We start from the raw sequence: 18,990 nt of genomic DNA on the forward strand, positions 1-18,990 counted from the left end.
ACGCCATGTGTACTTGAAAAACATGGAATCAAACCTTGGTCTATCCTTCCAGCACTACTGGACCGAGGTTGTCGCAGCCGGATGCATCCCTATCATCTGCGATGCTGTCCATCTCGTGTGTAATGCCGACGCTATAGATTTCCTCCGTGGTGGGCGAACACCAAGTCACAATACGGCGATACTTTTGGTTTTGGTTCATTTTTCAATGCCTTTGGAGTTGTGCAAGTAGCATCGTAGTACAGAGCACGCAGGTCTGCATTTTCGGTCGACTACCAAGGCGCGAAGCACTACGGAGGCGGCAAAGTAGTCGGGATATTTTACCCAGAGGCCGCCTCGAAGACAGCGAGGTCACCCAACCCCTCCCTAATGTATCCATTCCGAGTCACTAGAACGGATACTGGGGGACGAAAGCCGCTCTGGTCATGGGAACAGCTCTTGCAGTAGCTTGTACAGCGAGGTCACCCAACCCCTAATATAATCCATTCCGAATCACTAGAACGGATACTGGTGGACGAAAGCCGCTCTGGTCATGGGGACAGCTCTTGCAGTAGCTTGTACAGCGAGGCAGGGCAACCTGCGGCCTGACCCTGATGGTTACAAAAGTCCCCTTGGCTCGCGACGAACAAGCCATTGTCAGAATTGGTCACCAACTATGGTCGGCTCCGCCTCAATGTGGCTGCAGGAGGATGCATGCATGCATTCATTCCGACCCAACCCCGACGGCGCTTAAACTCAGGGGACGAGAGCGCAACGTTGGTCACAGCGATTCATCAAAGCTTCAGTGAAATGTAGTATCTAAAATCCCGTCGTCGTTCGAGACTCAATGCCCGTAATTTACCAGATTTCATTGCATGAATTGTCTCTTTTTCAAGACGGTGCGAGCTCTCGCCGGGATAGTGCTCGAGGCTGCATGTAGTGTGGTAGTGTGGCTGCATACTGCGTCGAGGCTGATGACCTGTAGTATGCAGGCTGTGTCTGGAGCAGAGTGATAAAAATATCCTCGCCATGACGATAGTTTATAGTTGCAGATGTATTCAGCCTCGCCCCGATGGTTACTTAATGTAGAAATCCCCGCCATTCTGGCGATATTCCCGCCCATCATTAAACTCGGTTGCCACGGTTTCCACGATCAATATGCACGCCACTTCTCCATTCCTTTGGCCCAACTCGGCCGATAAGCTGTGCGAGGCACTTCATGTCTCCGCCAAGGAGCCCCTCCGGTGCATTGGGCACACCTCAAAGAGCAAAGGCTGTACGAAGCCCATCAACAAGGTCAACAGGGTCTGCATCCAACAGCTGCTCGACGATGTTGTGGCCGCCGGGAGCTGGGGTGCTGCCCAACTGCTCCTCGAGCGTCTGTCAAAGCTAGTTCTATGCCAGGGAGAGCGATATGGGCATCAGAAGCAGGGCAACGAGCTTCTGCGCACATGGAAAAAAGCGTTTGAAGAGGCGGAGATGCGTCATGCAGTAGCCGAATCCTCAGCCAACCCCGGCACAACTTTGAGCTCGACCAACAGCACAGCATTCAAGTCCGAGTCAAACTATATCAACACGTATGCAGTACCAGCGTTTTACCCCGAAGAGACTACAAAATCCGAGTCTGATGAAGACTCGGACCTTTCAAGCTTGGCCACGACAGCACAGGAAGAGGTCAAACCTTTGCATACCTTTGTTCCATACGGCAAGCTACGCACCCAAAAACAGATTAACAAAGCCATCAAAGGCATTATCGGAAAGCCTCTCTCAGAGCACGAGAAGAAGTCCCTCTCCACTCCTGGCGTCGTCTACATCTATAAGCACGCCGACGCGGCGGGCGGTCACGGGCGGCCACACCTCAAGATTGGCTTCACAGCCGACCTCGACCGCCGCATCAAGGACTGGCAGCGGCGGTGCGGCTACGACGCCAAGCGGATGAGCCACACCGAAGCGAGCCTGTACATGCGCGTGGAGCGTCTGGTGCACGCGCAACTCTGGGCATGCCGCAAGCGCGAGGAGCAGTGCCCCGGCTGCGGGGGCTCCCACAAAGAGTTCTTTGACGTGCGGCTACACGAGGCCAACAAGGTCATCGGCCTCTGGGCGGAATGGATGGAGCACGCGCCGTACGGCAAGGACGGGACGCTCAATGCGGAGTGGCAGGAGAAGCTGCGGGATGTTGACTGCACCGATCCCGATTGCTGGGAGCGCTTTACGGCCAAGCAGTGAAGGGGAGGAATCGACGAAATTGTAATTTTATTGATCTAACGATGTCCATGCTAATGAAATCTAATCTTTGTTTTGAACACTGCGCGGATTGTACCGTAGAGGACCGGGCGTGTTAACATACGGTATCGGTATAGAGCTTCTGTAGAGCTTACATATGTGGCAAGTACTACTATTCACCCAGCCTCTTCGCGAGCTATCTCAGCCGTCATCGACTCTATATCCGCCATGATTGCCACCTCGACCGGATACTCGCTCATGATGCTGACGACGACCTGGCGCCACCAGCTCTGCTCGCCGCGCGGGCCCAGCAGCGCCATGTAGTACTCCCACCACTCGGGCCAGAAGCCGGCCGTCTCCCAGTCGGTGATGCCCGTGACGTCGCCGGTGGCCTCGTCGACGAAAATGTTGGCCCACGACAGGTCGCCGTGGGCGAAGCACGCGCGCCGCCGGGGGGGCTGCTGCTGCTGGTCCCCCGCCGCCGCCGCCCCCATTCCCGTCCCCGGCCCGGCCGCCGCGACGAACCGTCGCCGCAACCGCTCCGCCGCCTCGGGCCGCCGCGCCTGCAGGTGGTTGGGCAGCGACGCCTGGAACCGGGCGACGTCGGCGTGCGGCCGCCACAGGAACGGCCGCCGGAACTCGGCCGCCGACGTCAACGTCAGCGACGGCGCGCGGCTCGGCGGCTCGCTCTTGCGGTGGTTGTAGCACGCGCCGCCCGAAATGGCCCGCACCTGCGACGTCCCCGGCTCCGGCTCCAGCCCGTGCAGCTGCTCCAGGTAGGTCCGCAGCTGCTGGCACGTCCGCGCGCGGCTGGCCGGCGACATGGTGGGCCAGGCGGCGTCGAGACGCTGGCCGGCCACCTTCTTCATGCGAATGTAATTCTCTTCCACCCTCGCAATGGTTTTCGCCTGCTCGTCCAGGCAAAACCCGATGATGGTCGGAACTGGGATGTGCGTCGGTATGTGCGTCTTGATGTAATAGATGGCTTCCACTTCCATCCGCAAGAGATGCGCGAACCCGCGCTTACGCACGGCATAGTCCCCTTCAAACACCAATGTAGATTCCGGCGACATTCCCTGGAGCTCAGTTTGCTATCATGTAAGTTGCCTTTCTCTTTTCGCATGTGTACTTTATCAGTCGGCACTGTTGTCACTGAAGGAAGAAGGAGTCAATTTATAGTCTCACGACATACAAGAAATCGGGGTCTAGGGACTTGTAGCAGCTTCACTATTGGGGACGGTCCTACAGTTTCAGCTTCTTTGGCAGTGGGACAAGAAAAGAACTGTGTGGTTGCGCCGCTGAAGAGCTGGTACCGGAAAGCTGGGTGGCTCGTCCATTGGTTCATATTTGTGCTTGTAGCTACGCAGGTGGTGCGTCCTGGTACGAGTGTAGCACAGTTTATATTGCAAGTCAGTCGACCCAAGTAATAACATCTGAGTGGTTGATAGCAATCGTATTATGAAAAAACGGGCACACCAAGCGAGCAACACTGCAAGCGAAGCTAATTTTGGTCAGCTCTCTGTGACACGTATCCACCTTTCATCAATAGATTCCATCGCATGATAAATAAATATGCAGAATTTGTCAGATGCAGAGGAACGCCAGTTCTCTCACTGGCTTGGCGTTACCAGTATGGAGCAGCCATGTGATGGGCGTCGTTGCCGTTTCCCATGTCATATTAGTCGGCGAGAAAATTTCAGTACGGCAAATCCCACGACCTGCACGGCATCGTCTCAAGAACTTATGTGACAGTAGCCCTTGTGTTGTCGTGAATGCACTATTGCGTCAACGCGGTAGCTTTATGTTGAGGGTACTGATGGATTTGTTAAAGCCATGGTGCGAGAGGACCTGTCCCACGCAGTTGTAGTACAAGCCACCATTTATGTTCTACTTATAGGACACTCTGAATCGATACCCAATAGAATATGTAGTGCATCGGAGGACGCACTATCTGTTTGTCAAACTCGAGCGATGTCTCTTCCAGCACATGCTCGAAAGCAACTTAGTGGTGGGATGGGGATTACTGCCGAATTTCATTACGGCCGCGGGCGGAGCGCGAGGACGAGGACGAGGCCTTTATTTACTGACATTTCAACACCAATATTGACGGTTTCAAAATTCTCGCCCATCATGGCTATGGTACCCTCATCATAATAGAATCCGAGGCTTGGTGCCACATACAGTTGGCAGAATTGCAAGTTTTACCTGATCAGGGTGCTGCGTCCGGCGATTTCAACGTTGTGCGAGCAGCATGAAGCCATGTTCTCGAACAAAACATATGGGTTGTACCAGAACCAATGTTTTCATGCGCATCTAGAAATGCAGTGCAAGTGGCAGCCGCGAGTCTAGAAGCTAACTTCACGTTGTGTGTAAAAGAGAATTCGAATAATAAATATGCCCTCATACAACGCAATCGAGCTCTTGTGCTGCCAGAGTTCTGCCCACAACCATCCTGGTGTAGGACACTTACTATCGTAACTAGGTCCAAATGCGGCATTGGAGTTTAAGGTGAAAATTATTGGTGATACATGGGTATTTCGGAGGTTTATTGCAAGTGCTACTGATACTTCACTCCATTTTGTTTCAGGGCATGATCGGCATGCTCTTTCACAGCCAAGATGTTGTCAAATGCATTGACGGGTGCACTGTAGAGCAGTCGATAGCGACAAAAAGATCGATCTATCTATGCTGAAAGAACAGATTTCTTGGCGATTCTTCACATACAGTGATGTTAATTTTGGCCTGTACACCTTTGGAGTTTCTTATCGGGCTACGATAGCGATAAGATAACAGATTGATTTCACCCATCAGAGCACTCGCTTACCCTGCGCACGTGACGCACAATTTCGAAAAATCTATTCGCCCCACACCACCCTGCGAATTTCGAGTTCCCCAGGTAGCCCTCGAATTTTGCGATCCCTCAACCACCGACCGACGACAAGTTCCTTCGACAACCAACCACCCCCCGGACCGACGGAATATCATACAAAATGGCCAAGGAAGCCACTGCTAAGACCGGCCTCGCCGTTGGCCTGAACAAGGGTCACGTACGTGTTTTGTCATGATGCTCTCACCTCGTGGAGGATCTCTGCAAAGAAGCTTTTCTTCACGGGAGTTGAAAGGGCGCTTCTCAACCCCCTTCTCTTTGCAGACGATGGACGCTGACATCCGACTTTTTCCACCGAATATAGAAGACCACTGCTCGCGTCGTCAAGCCCCGTGTTTCCCGCACCAAGGGCCACCTCAGCAAGCGCACCGCTTTCGTCCGCGAGGTCGTCAAGGAGGTCGCTGGCCTCGCTCCCTACGAGCGCCGCGTTATCGAGCTCCTCCGCAACTCGCGCGACAAGCGCGCCCGCAAGCTCGCCAAGAAGAGAGTACGTCGTTCCCAGATCCCAGCTGCACAAGGGAAGTCTGCTAACCATCATCGCACAGCTCGGTACCTTTGGCCGTGCCAAGAGAAAGGTCGACGAGCTCCAGCGCGTCATTGCCGACTCCCGCCGTACCGCTCACTAAATTATCTCTGCTTGTGAGGGAAAACGATGGAGGGAGACGGACGCGGACGATGAGGAGTACGCCTACGGAACGATAGTCTGTTCGGCGACACCCGACACCACCAAAAGCCCCGGAAGCATATGAAATGAAAACTTTTTTAAACTGTAACGGCGTGGGATTTTCATTTTGGGATTTACAACAAAAAACGGCTTGGACGGATTTGATCGAGTTCGGTCGGGCTACATAGGCATCTGCCGCATTGTACAGAAGACATGCGCTGAATACCACCACTTTTACGATCAACATCTGGGCGCTGTTCCGGTGTGATAGGATTCAACGATGTGATATTGAAATAAGACTTGTGAAGTTGGTCTAACAGTAAAAACAAAACGCCGTTGATGCATCCATGCATTGCTATTTCTTACCCAACTTTAACCATTTCGGTACCTTGGAGCCTCCCTTGCCATCACCCTCCTTCTTAGTCTCGCCGCCCTCCTTCTTCGGCGCTGGCACCGGCTCCTCTGCTTCATACGTTGGCATCTCTGGTATCTTGATCGCCTGACCCTGCTTTGCGACATTGGCCCTGAGGAACGGCAGTTTGCGCTTCGCCGGCGGCACCTCGTCGTTCCACACCAGGTTGATGAGGACCCGGCCTTGCAGTTTGTAGCCGGCAATGAGGTTGTGCTTGGGGCCAGCGTCGTCCTTGATAACGTTCTTCCCACTACTCCCAGGCAGCACGAGATGGAACGCCAGCGCCGGGTCGGCCATGACGTGCCGCACAGCGCCGTACAGAAAGGCGCCAGTCGATGTATGGTCGATTTCCCAGTCGCCACTCGTATTGTCCGGGAAGCGTACCTTGATAAGCACCGACTTGATGGCGGCGACGCGAGCCTGCTCGTCTGCCGCCTTTTCTTCGAGCTCTTTGTCTGACAGCAAGCGCTTGTTGCGGGCGTTTTGTTGCAGCTGGCTCTGATGAAGCTTGGCGTGCGCAACTGTGGGGGTAAAGTCGGATTCTTCCGTAGGTGCCAGCGCCGCGGCTGGCGTGCTATTTGATGGGGCTAGGTAGACATTGACAGGCTCGTAGGGATCCTTTGGCTCTGATGCGGCAGTGACTGTTAGTGCTGGTATTGTTTCCGAGGCTTCTTGCGCAGCGGATGGTGCGTCAGCCATTGTTGTATCCGGAGCCGGTGCAGACGGTGCTTCCTCAGGTGCCGCTGGCGCAAGTGGTTGCGGCGCAGGTACACTTGGTTCCTCTCTTGTCTCTTTGAAAAACTGGCTGATCTGCTCCATGGCTTCGAACAGGGTCTGGTCCGTCGTCTTGAACGTTAGTCGTATCAGCACGCTGCCTGAGTTGTGTCCCAGTTGCGCCAGCGTCTTCTGGAAGTCCTCAAACGTCGTGTAGTCGCGGCCCATAATGTTGAGAACGGGCGACTCGTAGTACAACTGGCCCGACCCGGACGCGGTGCCGGCGCTCGTCCTGGCGACGCCCCGCGCCGTAATGTTGATGTTGCGCCCCGCGCTCGCGTCGCCGCTCTCCAGCTGCCGCAGCACGCCCCATAGCGTGAGGTCCGAGGGGAGCTTCTTGATCAGGCGGCCACCGGGGACCTCCTTGGCCTCGGGCTGGGGCAGCTGCAGGCCGATCTGCACAGCTGAAGGTGTGTTGGACTTTTGGACGAGCTCGAGCTTGGCGCCGCCGACGAGACCAGAAGTGCGAAAGGGCACAGTGAGGTCGACAGTTTTTTGCTTGTGTCTGCGCGGTCAGCAACGGACGAGATATCTTTCTGAGGAGAATGCCCACTTGAGTATATATCTCTCGCTTGAGATACTGAGCTTCTTGCAAGCTTCCTGCAATACATCTATCAGATAGGTACCTGGCGTGACTTTGATCGTAGCACGACGCAGGTCTGAGCCGATTACGACGACATGCGTCGACATGGCAACATGGATTTGTTAATCGATGCAGAGCAATCACAGCCTTTTTCTCGCGAAGAATAGGTGTTATAAGTCGAAAGCGACAGAGCACACTGGCGAGATGCAACAGTAAGCCGTGGCGACCTTCTCGAACAATCCGCAGGCAGCTGGGAAGCTTGACGTGGGGTTGTAAGTGGCGGTACAAGCTTGGCGCTTCTGAGCAACCAAAATCATAGCCCGCTATAATTTCAGAGCACTCCAGCGCACTCCAGCGCTGTGTCAGTGGTCTTGCTGCTCGCAGGCAGCCACAGTGCGGGCGCCTGCTTACGTGGTTGGTTTAGGCGGGGATTTGCCGGTCCGGCCGCGCCAGTCGTGTTGCCTTGCGCTACCTATGCTTGATCTGGCTGTGCCTGCTGGGGAAGCTCTAGCTTCATCAAACCGCGAGAGCTGCATTCAACCTCGCCCTCTCCCGGCTCATCAAATCAATCGGCATCGCAGACCATCTGGCAGAGCGCCTCTGTCTGCAAACCCATCAGCGCGACATACAGATCCTCGTTTTCCGCAGCCCCCATTCAGATAATCCGCCATGGTAAGCTCCCGTTGTTCGCAGTTCGTCACCGGATTGGATGCTAACTATCGCGGCCCAATAGTCGTCTCCCTTTTCGATCAGTCAGTGATACCCTCCTCGGTCCCCGGGCTGCTTACACATGCTAGCCGCCGAATGAAAGATGGATCGACTTTACTAACCCCCGGTCATAGATGGCGGTGCCTGCGTCGCCATGGTCGGCAAGGACTGCGTCGCCATTGCCTGCGATCTCCGCCTCGGTCTCCAGGCCCTGACCGTTTCCAACAACTTTCCCAAAATCTTCCAGTACGGCGACGTCTTCCTCGGCCTGACTGGCCTCGCCACCGACGTCAGCACCGTCAGCGACCTGTTTCGGTACAAGGTCAATATGTACCGCCTACGTGAGGAGCGCGACATTGCGCCTCGCACCTTTGCCAACCTCGTCTCCTCGTCTCTTTACGAGCGCCGCTTCGGCCCATATTTCATCTCGCCCGTTGTCGCGGGTCTCGACCCCAAAACCGGAAAGCCGTTCATCTGCGGCTTTGATAGCATAGGCTGCATCGACTTTGCCAAGGACTTCATCGTCGCTGGCACTGCTTCGGATCAGCTCTTTGGCATGTGCGAGGGTCTATACGAGCCTGACCTGGTATGTTGATACCCCGGAGACGCCGCCACCCTGGTCGCTGCTAACGAACTCAGGAACCCGATGCGCTCTTCGAAACCATTTCTCAGGCGCTGTTGTGTGCCGTTGATAGAGATGCCTTGTCCGGCTGGGGTGCACACGTGTACATTATCGAGAAGGGCAAGATTACCAAGCGCTTACTAAAGGGTCGCCAGGATTAAGGAATGTACGAATAGATATTCAAAAACTTTTATATTCTACCGAATGTGTTACTGTTTATGTCCCCAGCTTGTGCTAGTGTATGTTTACAGGTCCTTCTTGGCCACTTTCTCGGCTACAGGAGTAATCTTTTGCATGAAAAACTGTCGCTCGAAAAACTTGAGAATCTCATCAAGAAGACTAGATACAATTAGCAAGTACGTAACTGTGAAGAGGATTGGGAAACTTACATGACGGGCGCGCTGATGACAATCACAGCCTTCCACTCAACCCAATTGAGGGGCAAGATGGCAAACAAAGACTGCAGGATAGGAGTGTAGAGCAGAGCAAAGTGCAGAGCCATCGACAGAGCAATGGCATAGACGAGCATCATGTTCTTCCACAGAGGCAAGGTCAACAGGGACTCGCTTGAGGAAAGAGCGTTCATAGCGTTAAACATTTCAATCGTAACCAGAATGGAGAGGGAAACGGTAGAGCCAGACTTGGCCATGTCATTGGAGAACATCTGGCAGCCAATCTCGGGGAACTCGGTCGAGCAGTGGTGGAAGCGCGAAAGCTGCGAGAAGCTAATCTGGGGGCCAGCGGGGTAGTACATAAACCACCAGGCGTAACCAGCCACTGTGGCAAGCCCAACGTAGGTCCCAATTATCAGGTAGCGGAGGAACAGCCAGCCACCAATCAGCTTCTCGTCTCTCTTGCGAGGCTGGCGCTTCATGATGTCGTTGTCAGGAGGGTTGAACGAGAGAGCTGTGGCGGGAAGGCCATCAGTAACAAGGTTAACCCAGAGAAGCTGAACGGGGATCAGAGCCTCGGGCATGCCAAGGGCAGCAGTGAGGAAGATAGAGACAACTTCACCAATGTTGGAGGAAATGAGATAACGGATGAATTGTTGGGTGTTGTTGTAGATGGAGCGACCCTCCTCAATAGCAACCTCAATCGTGGCGAAGTTGCTGTCAGCGAGGACCATGTCGGCAGCCAACTTGGAGACATCAGTGCCGGAGCCCATAGCAACACCAATATCGGCCTTCTTCAGGGCAGGCGCATCGTTGACGCCGTCGCCAGTCATGGCAACAACCTCACCAAGAGACTGGAGCAGATCAACAAGACGGGACTTGTGGCCAGGCTCGACACGGGAAAATAGAGAGGCGCGCTTGGCGGCCTCGAGCTGCTCGCCGGGGCTGAGGTTGTCGAATTCACGGCCGGTGTAGCTCTTGCCAGTGAGGTCTTCGTTCTCCGTGAAGACACCAATTTGTCGGCAGATGCTCTCGGCAGTGTTGCGGTTGTCACCAGTGATAACGATGATGCGAATTCCAGCAGCCTTGCACTGCTTGACAGACTTGGGGACTTCGGGGCGGGGAGGGTCGAGCATACCGATGAGACCGAGAAAAGTCATGTCTTGCTCGAGCTCAGCGTACTGCTCAGTAGTCTTGGCGGTCGAGGCAAGTCGGTTCTTGGAGACGTCGTCAATGCTAGCCAGTGCAATAATACGCATGCCACGGTTGCCATAGTCGACTACCTCCTTCATCAATACCTCAGAGATGTTGCTAGTAAGGGGAACACGCTTGCCATCGGCACCGACGATAGCCGAAGTACAGCGATCAATAATAGACTCGGGAGCGCCCTTTACAAGGAGCTTCTTCTTCTTGCCATCGGCGACAATGACAGACATGCTCTTGCGATCGCGAGAGAATTCAAAGGTGGAGAGAACAGGAAGGGCTTCTTCAAATCTGGTGCTGGCGTAGTGGAGAGCCTCATGGACATCAGTACCTGCAGGGGCCACGGGACCCAGCTTCTCAACAAGGACACGGAGAGCACCTTCGGTAGGCTCACCAACACTCGAGTAGTTGCCGGTCTTGTCATCGTAAGCCAGGTGGGCATTGTTGCATAGAGCACCAACCTCGGCCATCTGCTGGATAGTGCTCAACTTTTCAGTCAGGTTGTTGACAACCTTGCCGTTGCTTCGGATGTCACCCTTGGGGGAGAACGTAGTACCCTCGACATCAAGCTCGATAAGGTCTTTGCCAGCGTCGTTGAGGTAGACAATCTTGTTAACGCTCATCTGGTTGGTGGTGAGAGTTCCAGTCTTGTCGGAGCAAATTACGCTGCAGCTGCCAAGAGTCTCAACAGAGGGCAGACTGCGAACAACGGCATTCTTGGCGGCCATCTTACGGGTACCAAGAGCGAGACAGGTAGTGATGACAACAGCGAGTCCTTCGGGGATGGCGGCGACGCCGAGAGAGACGGCGATCTTGAGGTAGTAGATAGCACCCTTGGTCCAGCTTCCGTGGCTTGGATCGTTGAAGTTGGGAATATTGATGAGCCAAACCAGGATGCAAATGACGGTAATGACCTTGGCGAGGTTGTCGCCAAAGTCATTGAGCTTCTGCTTCAGGGGTGTGGGCTCCGAGATTTGAGCTGTAATCGACTCATGGATGTCACCAATAGCAGTGTTGGAGCCCGTCAAGGCAACAACAGCGCGAGCGCGGCCAACAACGACGGTGGTACCGGAGAAGAGCATGTTGACCTGGTCCTGGAGGACGGCCTTGTCATCCTTGACAACGGCAGTGGCATCCTTGCCGACGCTCTCACTTTCACCAGTAAGGATGGCCTGGTCGACAGAAAAACTGTTGCTTTCAATAGCAATGACACGGCAATCGGCGGGGATGCGGTCACCGACAGAGACAGAGATGATATCACCGGGAACCAGGTCATCAGCTTTGACGCGCGAGACGTGGCCACCGTTTCGGATAACATTGGCTTCGTTGGCAGAGTATTCCTGGAGGGCAGCAATAGCTTTCTCGGCGCTGCTCTCCTGCGAGACACCGACGACGGCGTTGAGAATAAGAATGGTGAGGATCTGAAAAGTTAGTTTGGCTTTGACGCTGGCGGGCCGAGGAAAGACTCACAACAGCAGGGTCAACAAAGGCGCTCCAGCCGCCCTCGTCCTCAAAAAGGGCGAGGACGAAGGATACAGCGGCCGAGCCGAGCAGAATCAAGACCAGCTGGTCCTTGAACTGCTCAAGAATGAGCTCCCAGAGAGGGGTGGGCGGGTCCTCGGGGATCGCTACGACGGTCAGTACAGGCGGCGGAGACGATACGAATCTGGGGAGAGAAGAGCATACAGTTGCGACCATGTTTGGCGCGGAGCTCGTCAACTTGCTTGTCAGTCAGACCATCGTGGTCATTGACGTTGAAGTTGGCGAGCACCTTTTTAATTGGTGTGGCAAAGGCGCTGTCCATAATGTCGATGTCGCGGACGAGTCGGCCAGTCGGCAATGGTCAGCGGCTTTTGGGGATGCGTCGGGTGCGGCTCGGGGCCAATTGTAGTAGAAGCCTTTGACGTAAACGAATGAATCAAAGGCTGATTGACGATGAACGAGGAAAGAAGAAGAAAGCTGGTGTCTGGAAGCGTGAGATGCCCAGGATTTGTCAGGCTGCGTGCCCCACGTGGCTGTGTAAGGTATGCAGCATCCGTGGTTTTTCTTGGACTTTGGCTCCCAAAACTTTTACCCCAAGAAAGTGCTGTACGTGTTCGTTTGAGCTTGGTGCTTGACCAATGAGAAAGCCCACCCGGGGTTGGCCTGGCGCAGATTACCCCCCGAGACGCTAGCCCATTCCAGAGGCCCTAGAGTGCCTGGAAAGGCCTGGAATCGTGCCGGGAATCGCCTGTAGGTGCCTGCAGCAAGCGCCTGTAGCAACTTGATTGTCCCTGTACCTGGAAAGGTAAGCCGGTGGTTGGCTGGCAACCCCGAGAATCCCCCGCCCGCCTACCCCGTCCTAGTTAGCACCTACCTAAGTACCTGTTACCCTGTCCTGTTAGACAGAACTCTCTCGGCAGTAGCCGTAGAATCGAGCAGTGACCAAGTACTTGTTCGGATTGGGAGGATGCGCATCGTGGGTTGCCAGATGTGGCGGCAGACGCATCATGCAAGATGCATGAGGAAGCGCCGCGGCCAAGGCATATATTTAACGGAGAAGGGGGCACTTGCATCGCTGCCCGGCCGGCCCTATCTGTAGGTACCTACTTGCCTGGCTAGGCACTTAGGTACCTGCCAGGTCTTCCTTGCTTTGCCGCGCCTGCCACCACTGGGCATCTTTGCAGCATCGCGCACTGTGGCTCGCCGACGGCCCGTCCACATCATGGCCGTCAGCTGCATCATCCATCCCCTGCAGTCTGTGACATGCAATTTTGGCTTTTTGGGGGTTTTTTGAATCTTGATTTTCTTGGGCCAGAATGACTTCTACAGGCTCCTCCCTTGAGAGCTCCTCGGACGAAACCAAGCCATCCAGTGAATCTTCTCTTGAAGAGCCATGCCATTGCAGCTTTGGCCAAGACTGCAACCCGCAGTCAATCGCATTGCCAGAATCAACCGATAGCGAAGAGTCCTACCAAGATGCATTATCTCGATTCAGCTCCGAAAACGCAAGTCAGATTGTTACCCTACAGCCTGCCCGACGCTTTTCGAGATGGATGTCCTCACTGCGTAGACGCACCATCCAAAGACACATTCTAGCTGCTGAAAAGCCCGTTTTTCTAGTTGATTCAAATGGTCGGCCGCAGCTCATTCATCGGGATTCGTCATCAGGCTCATCTTTTGGTTTCGTATCCGGAGTGAAAAGTGCCACTGTCAGCATATCGAGCACACGGATCGCCAGGTCTACTGGACGCTCTATCCGCACGCCTCTAGGAAGATCCTCTGAAGAGAGTGCCGACCGCTTCACACCAACAGACGGGTTCTCCATCGAGAGAGCCCTTCGCCGTCGTCACATATTGGAAGAGCTCATCCATACAGAAGAAAGCTATGTTGGCGATATCCGTCTACTGATGAATGTATATGTCACGACTTTTGCTGCATGTCCCGACCACGACTCCCTCCGGTTGGCCATCCACCAAAATCTCTCAGAAATTCTACGCCTCCATGACGAGATCTTGGGAGAGCTTCACCGGGCGGTCCCGTATTCTGAATACTCGTATGCTGAACCTCGGCCCAAGAGCCAACGACGTTGGACAAGCTTCGATGTCGGACGACAAGATATCTTGGCCGATCCTCAGACTTCTGCTCAAGTCGCCAAGATATTTTCCCAAAAAGTGCGCATTTGATCATAACATGGAGTAACACAGTTTCTAAGTACTTCATAGGTCAAGCGATTCTTTGTGTATGAAGAATACGGTGCACGACACGAGAAAATGCTGCAAAGCATACCAGACGCAAGTCAAAACCGCCGAGGGATTGAGGCTTTGGCGTCTACGCTACATCCTATCAGACATCGCGAACTACGAAAGTCTTATACCCTTCACGACTTAATGATCAAAGTATGAGCTGCCAAGAACGTTTCGCAGCCAAAGCTGACCGCCTAGCCCATACAACGTGTCTGTCGATACCCCTTGCTCTTTGCAGAGCTCCTCAAGAACACACCTGTCTGTGACTGTCCAGACTCTCACATGGAAGTCGAGAGCTCTCTAATTCGCCTGCGTGAAGCTACCTGCATAATCAACAAGGCCACTGATGACGCAAACACGAAGGCCCGGCTAGAGCAGACGTGGATTCTGCAAGATCGGCTTGCCTTTCCTGGAAGGGTATGTATCGCAATTCCCTAATCACTCTTGTGCTAACTTTTCAGCAACCTGATTCCTCTTCCAAAAGTCACATTCGTTCATTCGGGCAGATCCGACTCTGCGGGGTGCTGCATATCTGTTGGCAAGGGCCAAGGGCCATCGATGGCATGTACATGATCTGTCTGCTTTATCGAGATGTTTTTTGCCTTGCCACTGCCAGCAAAGTGGATAACGTTTACGATATCAGAGCCTGCATCAATATTCACAAAGCAAAACTCGAAGAGACAGACGATGGACGAGGTAGGTTCTCTCGAGTTCACGATAGCTGGTGCTGACTCTGCAGGCTTGCAATGCCATACGGCACCTTTTTCTTGGAAAATAGTATTCGAATGCGATCATCAATTATACGAGCTTATAATGACGGCCTGCACAGCACGTGAGGAATCCGAATGGCGAGAACACCTCGCAAGCCGCGCCAATGACGAAGACGAAGGGGCTGTGGATGCATACACCACTTTGGCATTAGATATTAAAGGCTTTGGATCCATTTTTGGAAAGCCAGGTAAATACGACGATGATCAGGGGGTGTGACCATACTGACGGACTAGGATCGGTTGCACGGCGCATCTCGATTCATCGCGCTACGACGCTTGGTGCGAGACTGCCGCATAATCAAGTCATTTTGAAGAATACCAGTGTCAAGGACAGCACTGCGCCTACCTTGCCGATCAATCGCTCCCAGTCTCTGCTCTCGACTCAGAGAACTCTAGTTCTCGCGCCTGATCGCAGCGAACGGGCCCGTCTAGAAGCGCTGGTGTCGGATGTATGGAGCCGCTAGGCGCTGCCCTTTCCAGGCATGTCGACACGAACGCGATCAGAACAGCTGATGAGGGTGTCGGCGTCCTCTGTAATGCGAAAGTTTGGCGCATCAGGGTTTGCCAATTCCATAGGTAGAAAGTCGAGCGGGGCGAAGCAACGAGCACGATCAGATACACTCTCGGGGGATGACGCCACCACCGACGATGCAGACGCAGACTCCAAGTCAAGTCTCAAGCTCAGGCCGAATGAGGGTAGGCCCAAGGCCTACAGGTCAAGGTCACTCAAGACCCGTTTGGGTAGGTCTGAGAAGACGGCGGAGAAGAGCGGGCGGGGTCTTCGGCGCGGAGAGCGAGACTGCAGTGGTCGCAGTCTTCGTGGTATATTTGGATGAGGTCTGGAGCTAGAGCTGGAGCTAGAGCTGGAGCTGCCAACAGAGCACGATTGTAGACTAGCGAATGAAAACAGCAATAATACGTTGAGGAGCGGGTATTCTACGCAGCATCTTCTACCATCTTCTACCAAGAAAACATGTCTGTGCCTGACAGGGGTCTTGGAATTGATTTACCTTGTCCCTGGCGGGTGAGGGGAAAGTGAGGATGATGACGTTGTTTGCAACGGCGTGGGCAAGCTGTGCGGTACCCGTCCTTGGCGGGGCGGTTTGGCTGCCAAGCAAGTACCGGTGAGAAGTATCTAGCCGGCGAAAATGGCGGTGGGTGTACTTTGCCCAATGCAGCCGTGACATCTCAGGGTCCCCACTACAGCAATCACGATGACGTCGACACCTGGAAGCAGCTCCCCGCTCCGACAAGCTTTCAGCTCTATAAATGCGTCTTCTTGTCGGCCGATTGAGCTACTTTTTCATCCTATTCATCAATTCCATCCATTTTTCTCCATTTAGTGCGTGAGCTGTACAGTCAACAACCCTCGCATCACATTCTCAACTTCCAAACAACTCGCAAACAACAACACAACTCGTGCATCACACACCACCACATCACGCGACCATCCCCCCCTCAACACCAAATACATTTTCAAGATGACTCGCGGCGAAACTGTCCAGACAAAGTGCCACTACAAGGGCCAGGCTGACGATTTTATCGTCTTTATTGACGATGTCGACACATTCAAGAAGTGGCAGACTGACAAGAGCGTTCCCATGGCTCACTTTATGTCGTCTTTTAGAATCTTCCAGACCAACAAGTAAGAGATATAGAGAACACCCTGCGTGTTTCTAGTTTTTGACTAACACTTATTCTCTTTCAGGCATGGTGCCCAGGGTCAGCTTGATGCGGCCCCCAAAAACATTCTGGCTACGGAGTTTGACACAGAGGATGAGGACGAGGTGATTAAGAAGATTCTTGCAAAGGGTACCCTGCAGCAGTCCGAGGTAAGAGAAAACGCACACGATGTACGCGCAGACATGAGGAAGCTGACACCGGGGTCGTTTTAATAGATGCCAGCACGTCAAGGACCCAAGAACGACTCGATGAGCTCCATGAACGCCAAATAAGCGACACATGTTGCCTGAGAGCCGGAGCGGCGGGGGGGCGGGGGCGCTGCTTCAGAGAGGGATTTGAGAAATGTTTCCGCCCACAGCAAATTAATTGTGGTAGCATGAGGGAGTTGCGGTAGCTTATTCAATGTATTTTTATCATGATGAGTTCTTTCATTCCACATTTTAGCCGCGCATAGAAGCGTGGTACAAACAGGCCGTGTAACTAGGCGGGTAGCATTAAATCCACCAGCGCAATCGGCCGATAATGGGTAATTTCTTTTTTTCCTTTTGCAACCATGGACATGTGCGGAAACCTATTATTCCCAGCTGAGAGCCCTACGGGGCACATTGGGGGCTGTGCGCATGACTGTGAGCATGATTGTGTGTGTGGTGCGACGAGGTTGAGGCAAGTCATGTTTCAACTTGGCGCTGAGGGCGGAGCACAGCACACAAGAAATTTGTCAACTACAGTGACGAGAGGAAAAGAATGGGGACTACTTGTCACGGTGGGCGAAACTAGGAAAAGGAAAGAGGTGAAGAAGATGGAAGGAAAATTGGTCGGTTTGTCGGACCTAGGTCTAACGCTGGCTGTACACTGCTCGCACATTTGCCGTCTACAGATAACCTCACCCGCCAAAAAAAGACTCCGCGCGCAAGAGTTGTCCGCTATCCGCCCGAATTAACAATAAAAACGCCCGAAAATGCAGCATCCCACAGTGTCCATGTTGAAACAAAGTAAAAGAAAGTGGTGTAGTTTATCAAGGGAAGACATAAAAAAAGGGGGGATAGAAAAGAGAAAACGAGGTAATATAAAAGAGACAAGATTTCATGCTCGTGAGAGGCCATTGCGGGGAATGCGCTGAGGCAGTGTCCAAGGTTTGGCACAGATAATCTATAACGGTTGTTAGTTTTCTCCCAAGTTCAACAGAAACATGATATAAAAGAGAGGGGTAAAAACGTACCTCGCCTTCGCTATAGGCCCAGAAATAGGCGCCCATGCCAATCATGTAGTAGATGGCCGGGTTGGTGGACTGATACATGAGCACGGAAGCGAGGATGGTGAGAGGCAGGAAGATGAGGCGGAACTCGAGGGAGCGGTGCAGGCTGGTGCCGGCGACGACGCCGAGAGGCCATTCGAGGGCGAGCATGCCGAGGCCGAAGAAGAGGTTCAGGAGCTGGAGGACGGGGATGGGCTTTACGGCGGCATCGAGGTTCTTGGTGGCAAAGTCCCAGAAGATTTTGGGCCAGAGGAAGCCTTCGACGGCGGCGGCGACCTGATCTGTGGTTGAGGCGTCGTGTTAGTCTGTGGTGGTCTTGCTGAGGCAGGCAGACGAGGCGACGATGTAGCGGCAGAAGGCAGAAGAAGAATAACTTACAAGTTGCTGCCGTCAACATGATAAGGCGTGCCCAGTGGTTCTTGATGAGTCGGCCCATGTTTGCGATAGTAGTAGCGGTGCACTTTTCACTAGCGATTACAGTATTTCCAACAGGAGGAGGCGTAAGATCGAATGTTCGGTGAATAGAGAGAAAGAGAGACCGGGCGAGACTGAGACTGAGAGCGACGAAATCGACACGAGGGACCAGCCCAAGCTATTAACCAGAGAAACCCAAGAAAGGAACGAAAATGGACGAGATACGAAAAGAAAGCCCGCTCTGCGGTATTCGACTTCTGAACCTTCTTCAGACGAGAGAGTGTGAAGGAAAAGAAAGTACGGATGAAGGAAGAGCAGACCAACCTTTTCCGATCTTGGGGCTGGGGTCCTCTGAGACTCTTATTAGAGAAGAGACTCGATAAAAGGGCCAAGGGGGCGGTTCGTAATTAGATTGGGTTGGTTTTTCCTGTTTGAGATTTGTCCTTTCTGGCGCTGTCACGGGTTGGTTTGGCCTCGTCCCTCCACTTTCCCCCCCACGGCAATGGTTGAAGCCGGTAACGATGGGACGGGAAAACTGGTGCAACGCGGAGGGTTTTGGTGGGAAAGCCTCTTCCCGTGAATAGTTTTTTTTCTTCTCTCTTGCTTTGTTCTCGATCCCGGGAAAGAACAAAACCGGAGGAACCGTCAATCAATCAACAGACCCGCCTCTAAAATAGAGAGGCGAGAGAGGATGTAACT

General features: G+C 53.5%; 8 protein-coding genes across 8 annotated transcripts; 4 read left to right on the forward strand and 4 right to left on the reverse strand.

Moving 5' to 3' along the window:
• Positions 1-1,134: 1,134 nt before the first annotated feature.
• V2A60_001063 (GIY-YIG nuclease family protein) lies at positions 1,135-2,202 on the forward strand (the record flags this gene model as incomplete). The annotated part of the gene is made up of 1 exon (XM_083252428.1): positions 1,135-2,202. The coding sequence occupies one exon, from the start codon at positions 1,135-1,137 to the stop codon at positions 2,200-2,202; it is 1,068 nt and encodes a 355-aa protein (XP_083108554.1).
• A 173-nt stretch (positions 2,203-2,375) lies between these two features.
• V2A60_001064 (uncharacterized protein) lies at positions 2,376-3,272 on the reverse strand (the record flags this gene model as incomplete). Its single annotated transcript, XM_083252429.1, has 1 exon — positions 2,376-3,272. One exon carries the CDS (start codon positions 3,270-3,272, stop codon positions 2,376-2,378), a length of 897 nt encoding a protein of 298 aa, XP_083108555.1.
• A 1,917-nt stretch (positions 3,273-5,189) lies between these two features.
• On the forward strand, positions 5,190-5,712 carry V2A60_001065 (60S ribosomal protein eL36; the record flags this gene model as incomplete). Its single annotated transcript, XM_083252430.1, has 3 exons — positions 5,190-5,246; positions 5,391-5,573; positions 5,632-5,712. The coding sequence occupies 3 exons, from the start codon at positions 5,190-5,192 to the stop codon at positions 5,710-5,712; spliced, it is 321 nt and encodes a 106-aa protein (XP_083108556.1).
• A 393-nt stretch (positions 5,713-6,105) lies between these two features.
• V2A60_001066 (uncharacterized protein) lies at positions 6,106-7,626 on the reverse strand (the record flags this gene model as incomplete). Its single annotated transcript, XM_083252431.1, has 2 exons — positions 6,106-7,441; positions 7,490-7,626. 2 exons carry the CDS (start codon positions 7,624-7,626, stop codon positions 6,106-6,108), a joined length of 1,473 nt encoding a protein of 490 aa, XP_083108557.1.
• Positions 7,627-8,188: 562 nt separating this feature from the next.
• On the forward strand, positions 8,189-9,010 carry V2A60_001067 (proteasome core particle subunit beta 3; the record flags this gene model as incomplete). The annotated part of the gene is made up of 4 exons (XM_083252432.1): positions 8,189-8,191; positions 8,253-8,271; positions 8,362-8,813; positions 8,867-9,010. 4 exons carry the CDS (start codon positions 8,189-8,191, stop codon positions 9,008-9,010), a joined length of 618 nt encoding a protein of 205 aa, XP_083108558.1.
• An 84-nt stretch (positions 9,011-9,094) lies between these two features.
• V2A60_001068 (calcium-transporting ATPase) lies at positions 9,095-12,248 on the reverse strand (the record flags this gene model as incomplete). Its single annotated transcript, XM_083252433.1, has 4 exons — positions 9,095-9,188; positions 9,239-11,865; positions 11,915-12,072; positions 12,131-12,248. 4 exons carry the CDS (start codon positions 12,246-12,248, stop codon positions 9,095-9,097), a joined length of 2,997 nt encoding a protein of 998 aa, XP_083108559.1.
• A 4,172-nt stretch (positions 12,249-16,420) lies between these two features.
• Positions 16,421-16,894, forward strand: V2A60_001069 (ribosome maturation protein; the record flags this gene model as incomplete). Its single annotated transcript, XM_083252434.1, has 3 exons — positions 16,421-16,584; positions 16,648-16,771; positions 16,838-16,894. 3 exons carry the CDS (start codon positions 16,421-16,423, stop codon positions 16,892-16,894), a joined length of 345 nt encoding a protein of 114 aa, XP_083108560.1.
• An 811-nt stretch (positions 16,895-17,705) lies between these two features.
• V2A60_001070 (uncharacterized protein) lies at positions 17,706-18,313 on the reverse strand (the record flags this gene model as incomplete). The annotated part of the gene is made up of 3 exons (XM_083252435.1): positions 17,706-17,771; positions 17,842-18,158; positions 18,256-18,313. 3 exons carry the CDS (start codon positions 18,311-18,313, stop codon positions 17,706-17,708), a joined length of 441 nt encoding a protein of 146 aa, XP_083108561.1.
• Positions 18,314-18,990: the final 677 nt, after the last annotated feature.

Source organism: Cordyceps javanica, chromosome 1 (assembly GCF_051103115.1).
Source record: "Cordyceps javanica chromosome 1, complete sequence".
Classification (NCBI taxonomy): domain Eukaryota; kingdom Fungi; phylum Ascomycota; class Sordariomycetes; order Hypocreales; family Cordycipitaceae; genus Cordyceps; species Cordyceps javanica.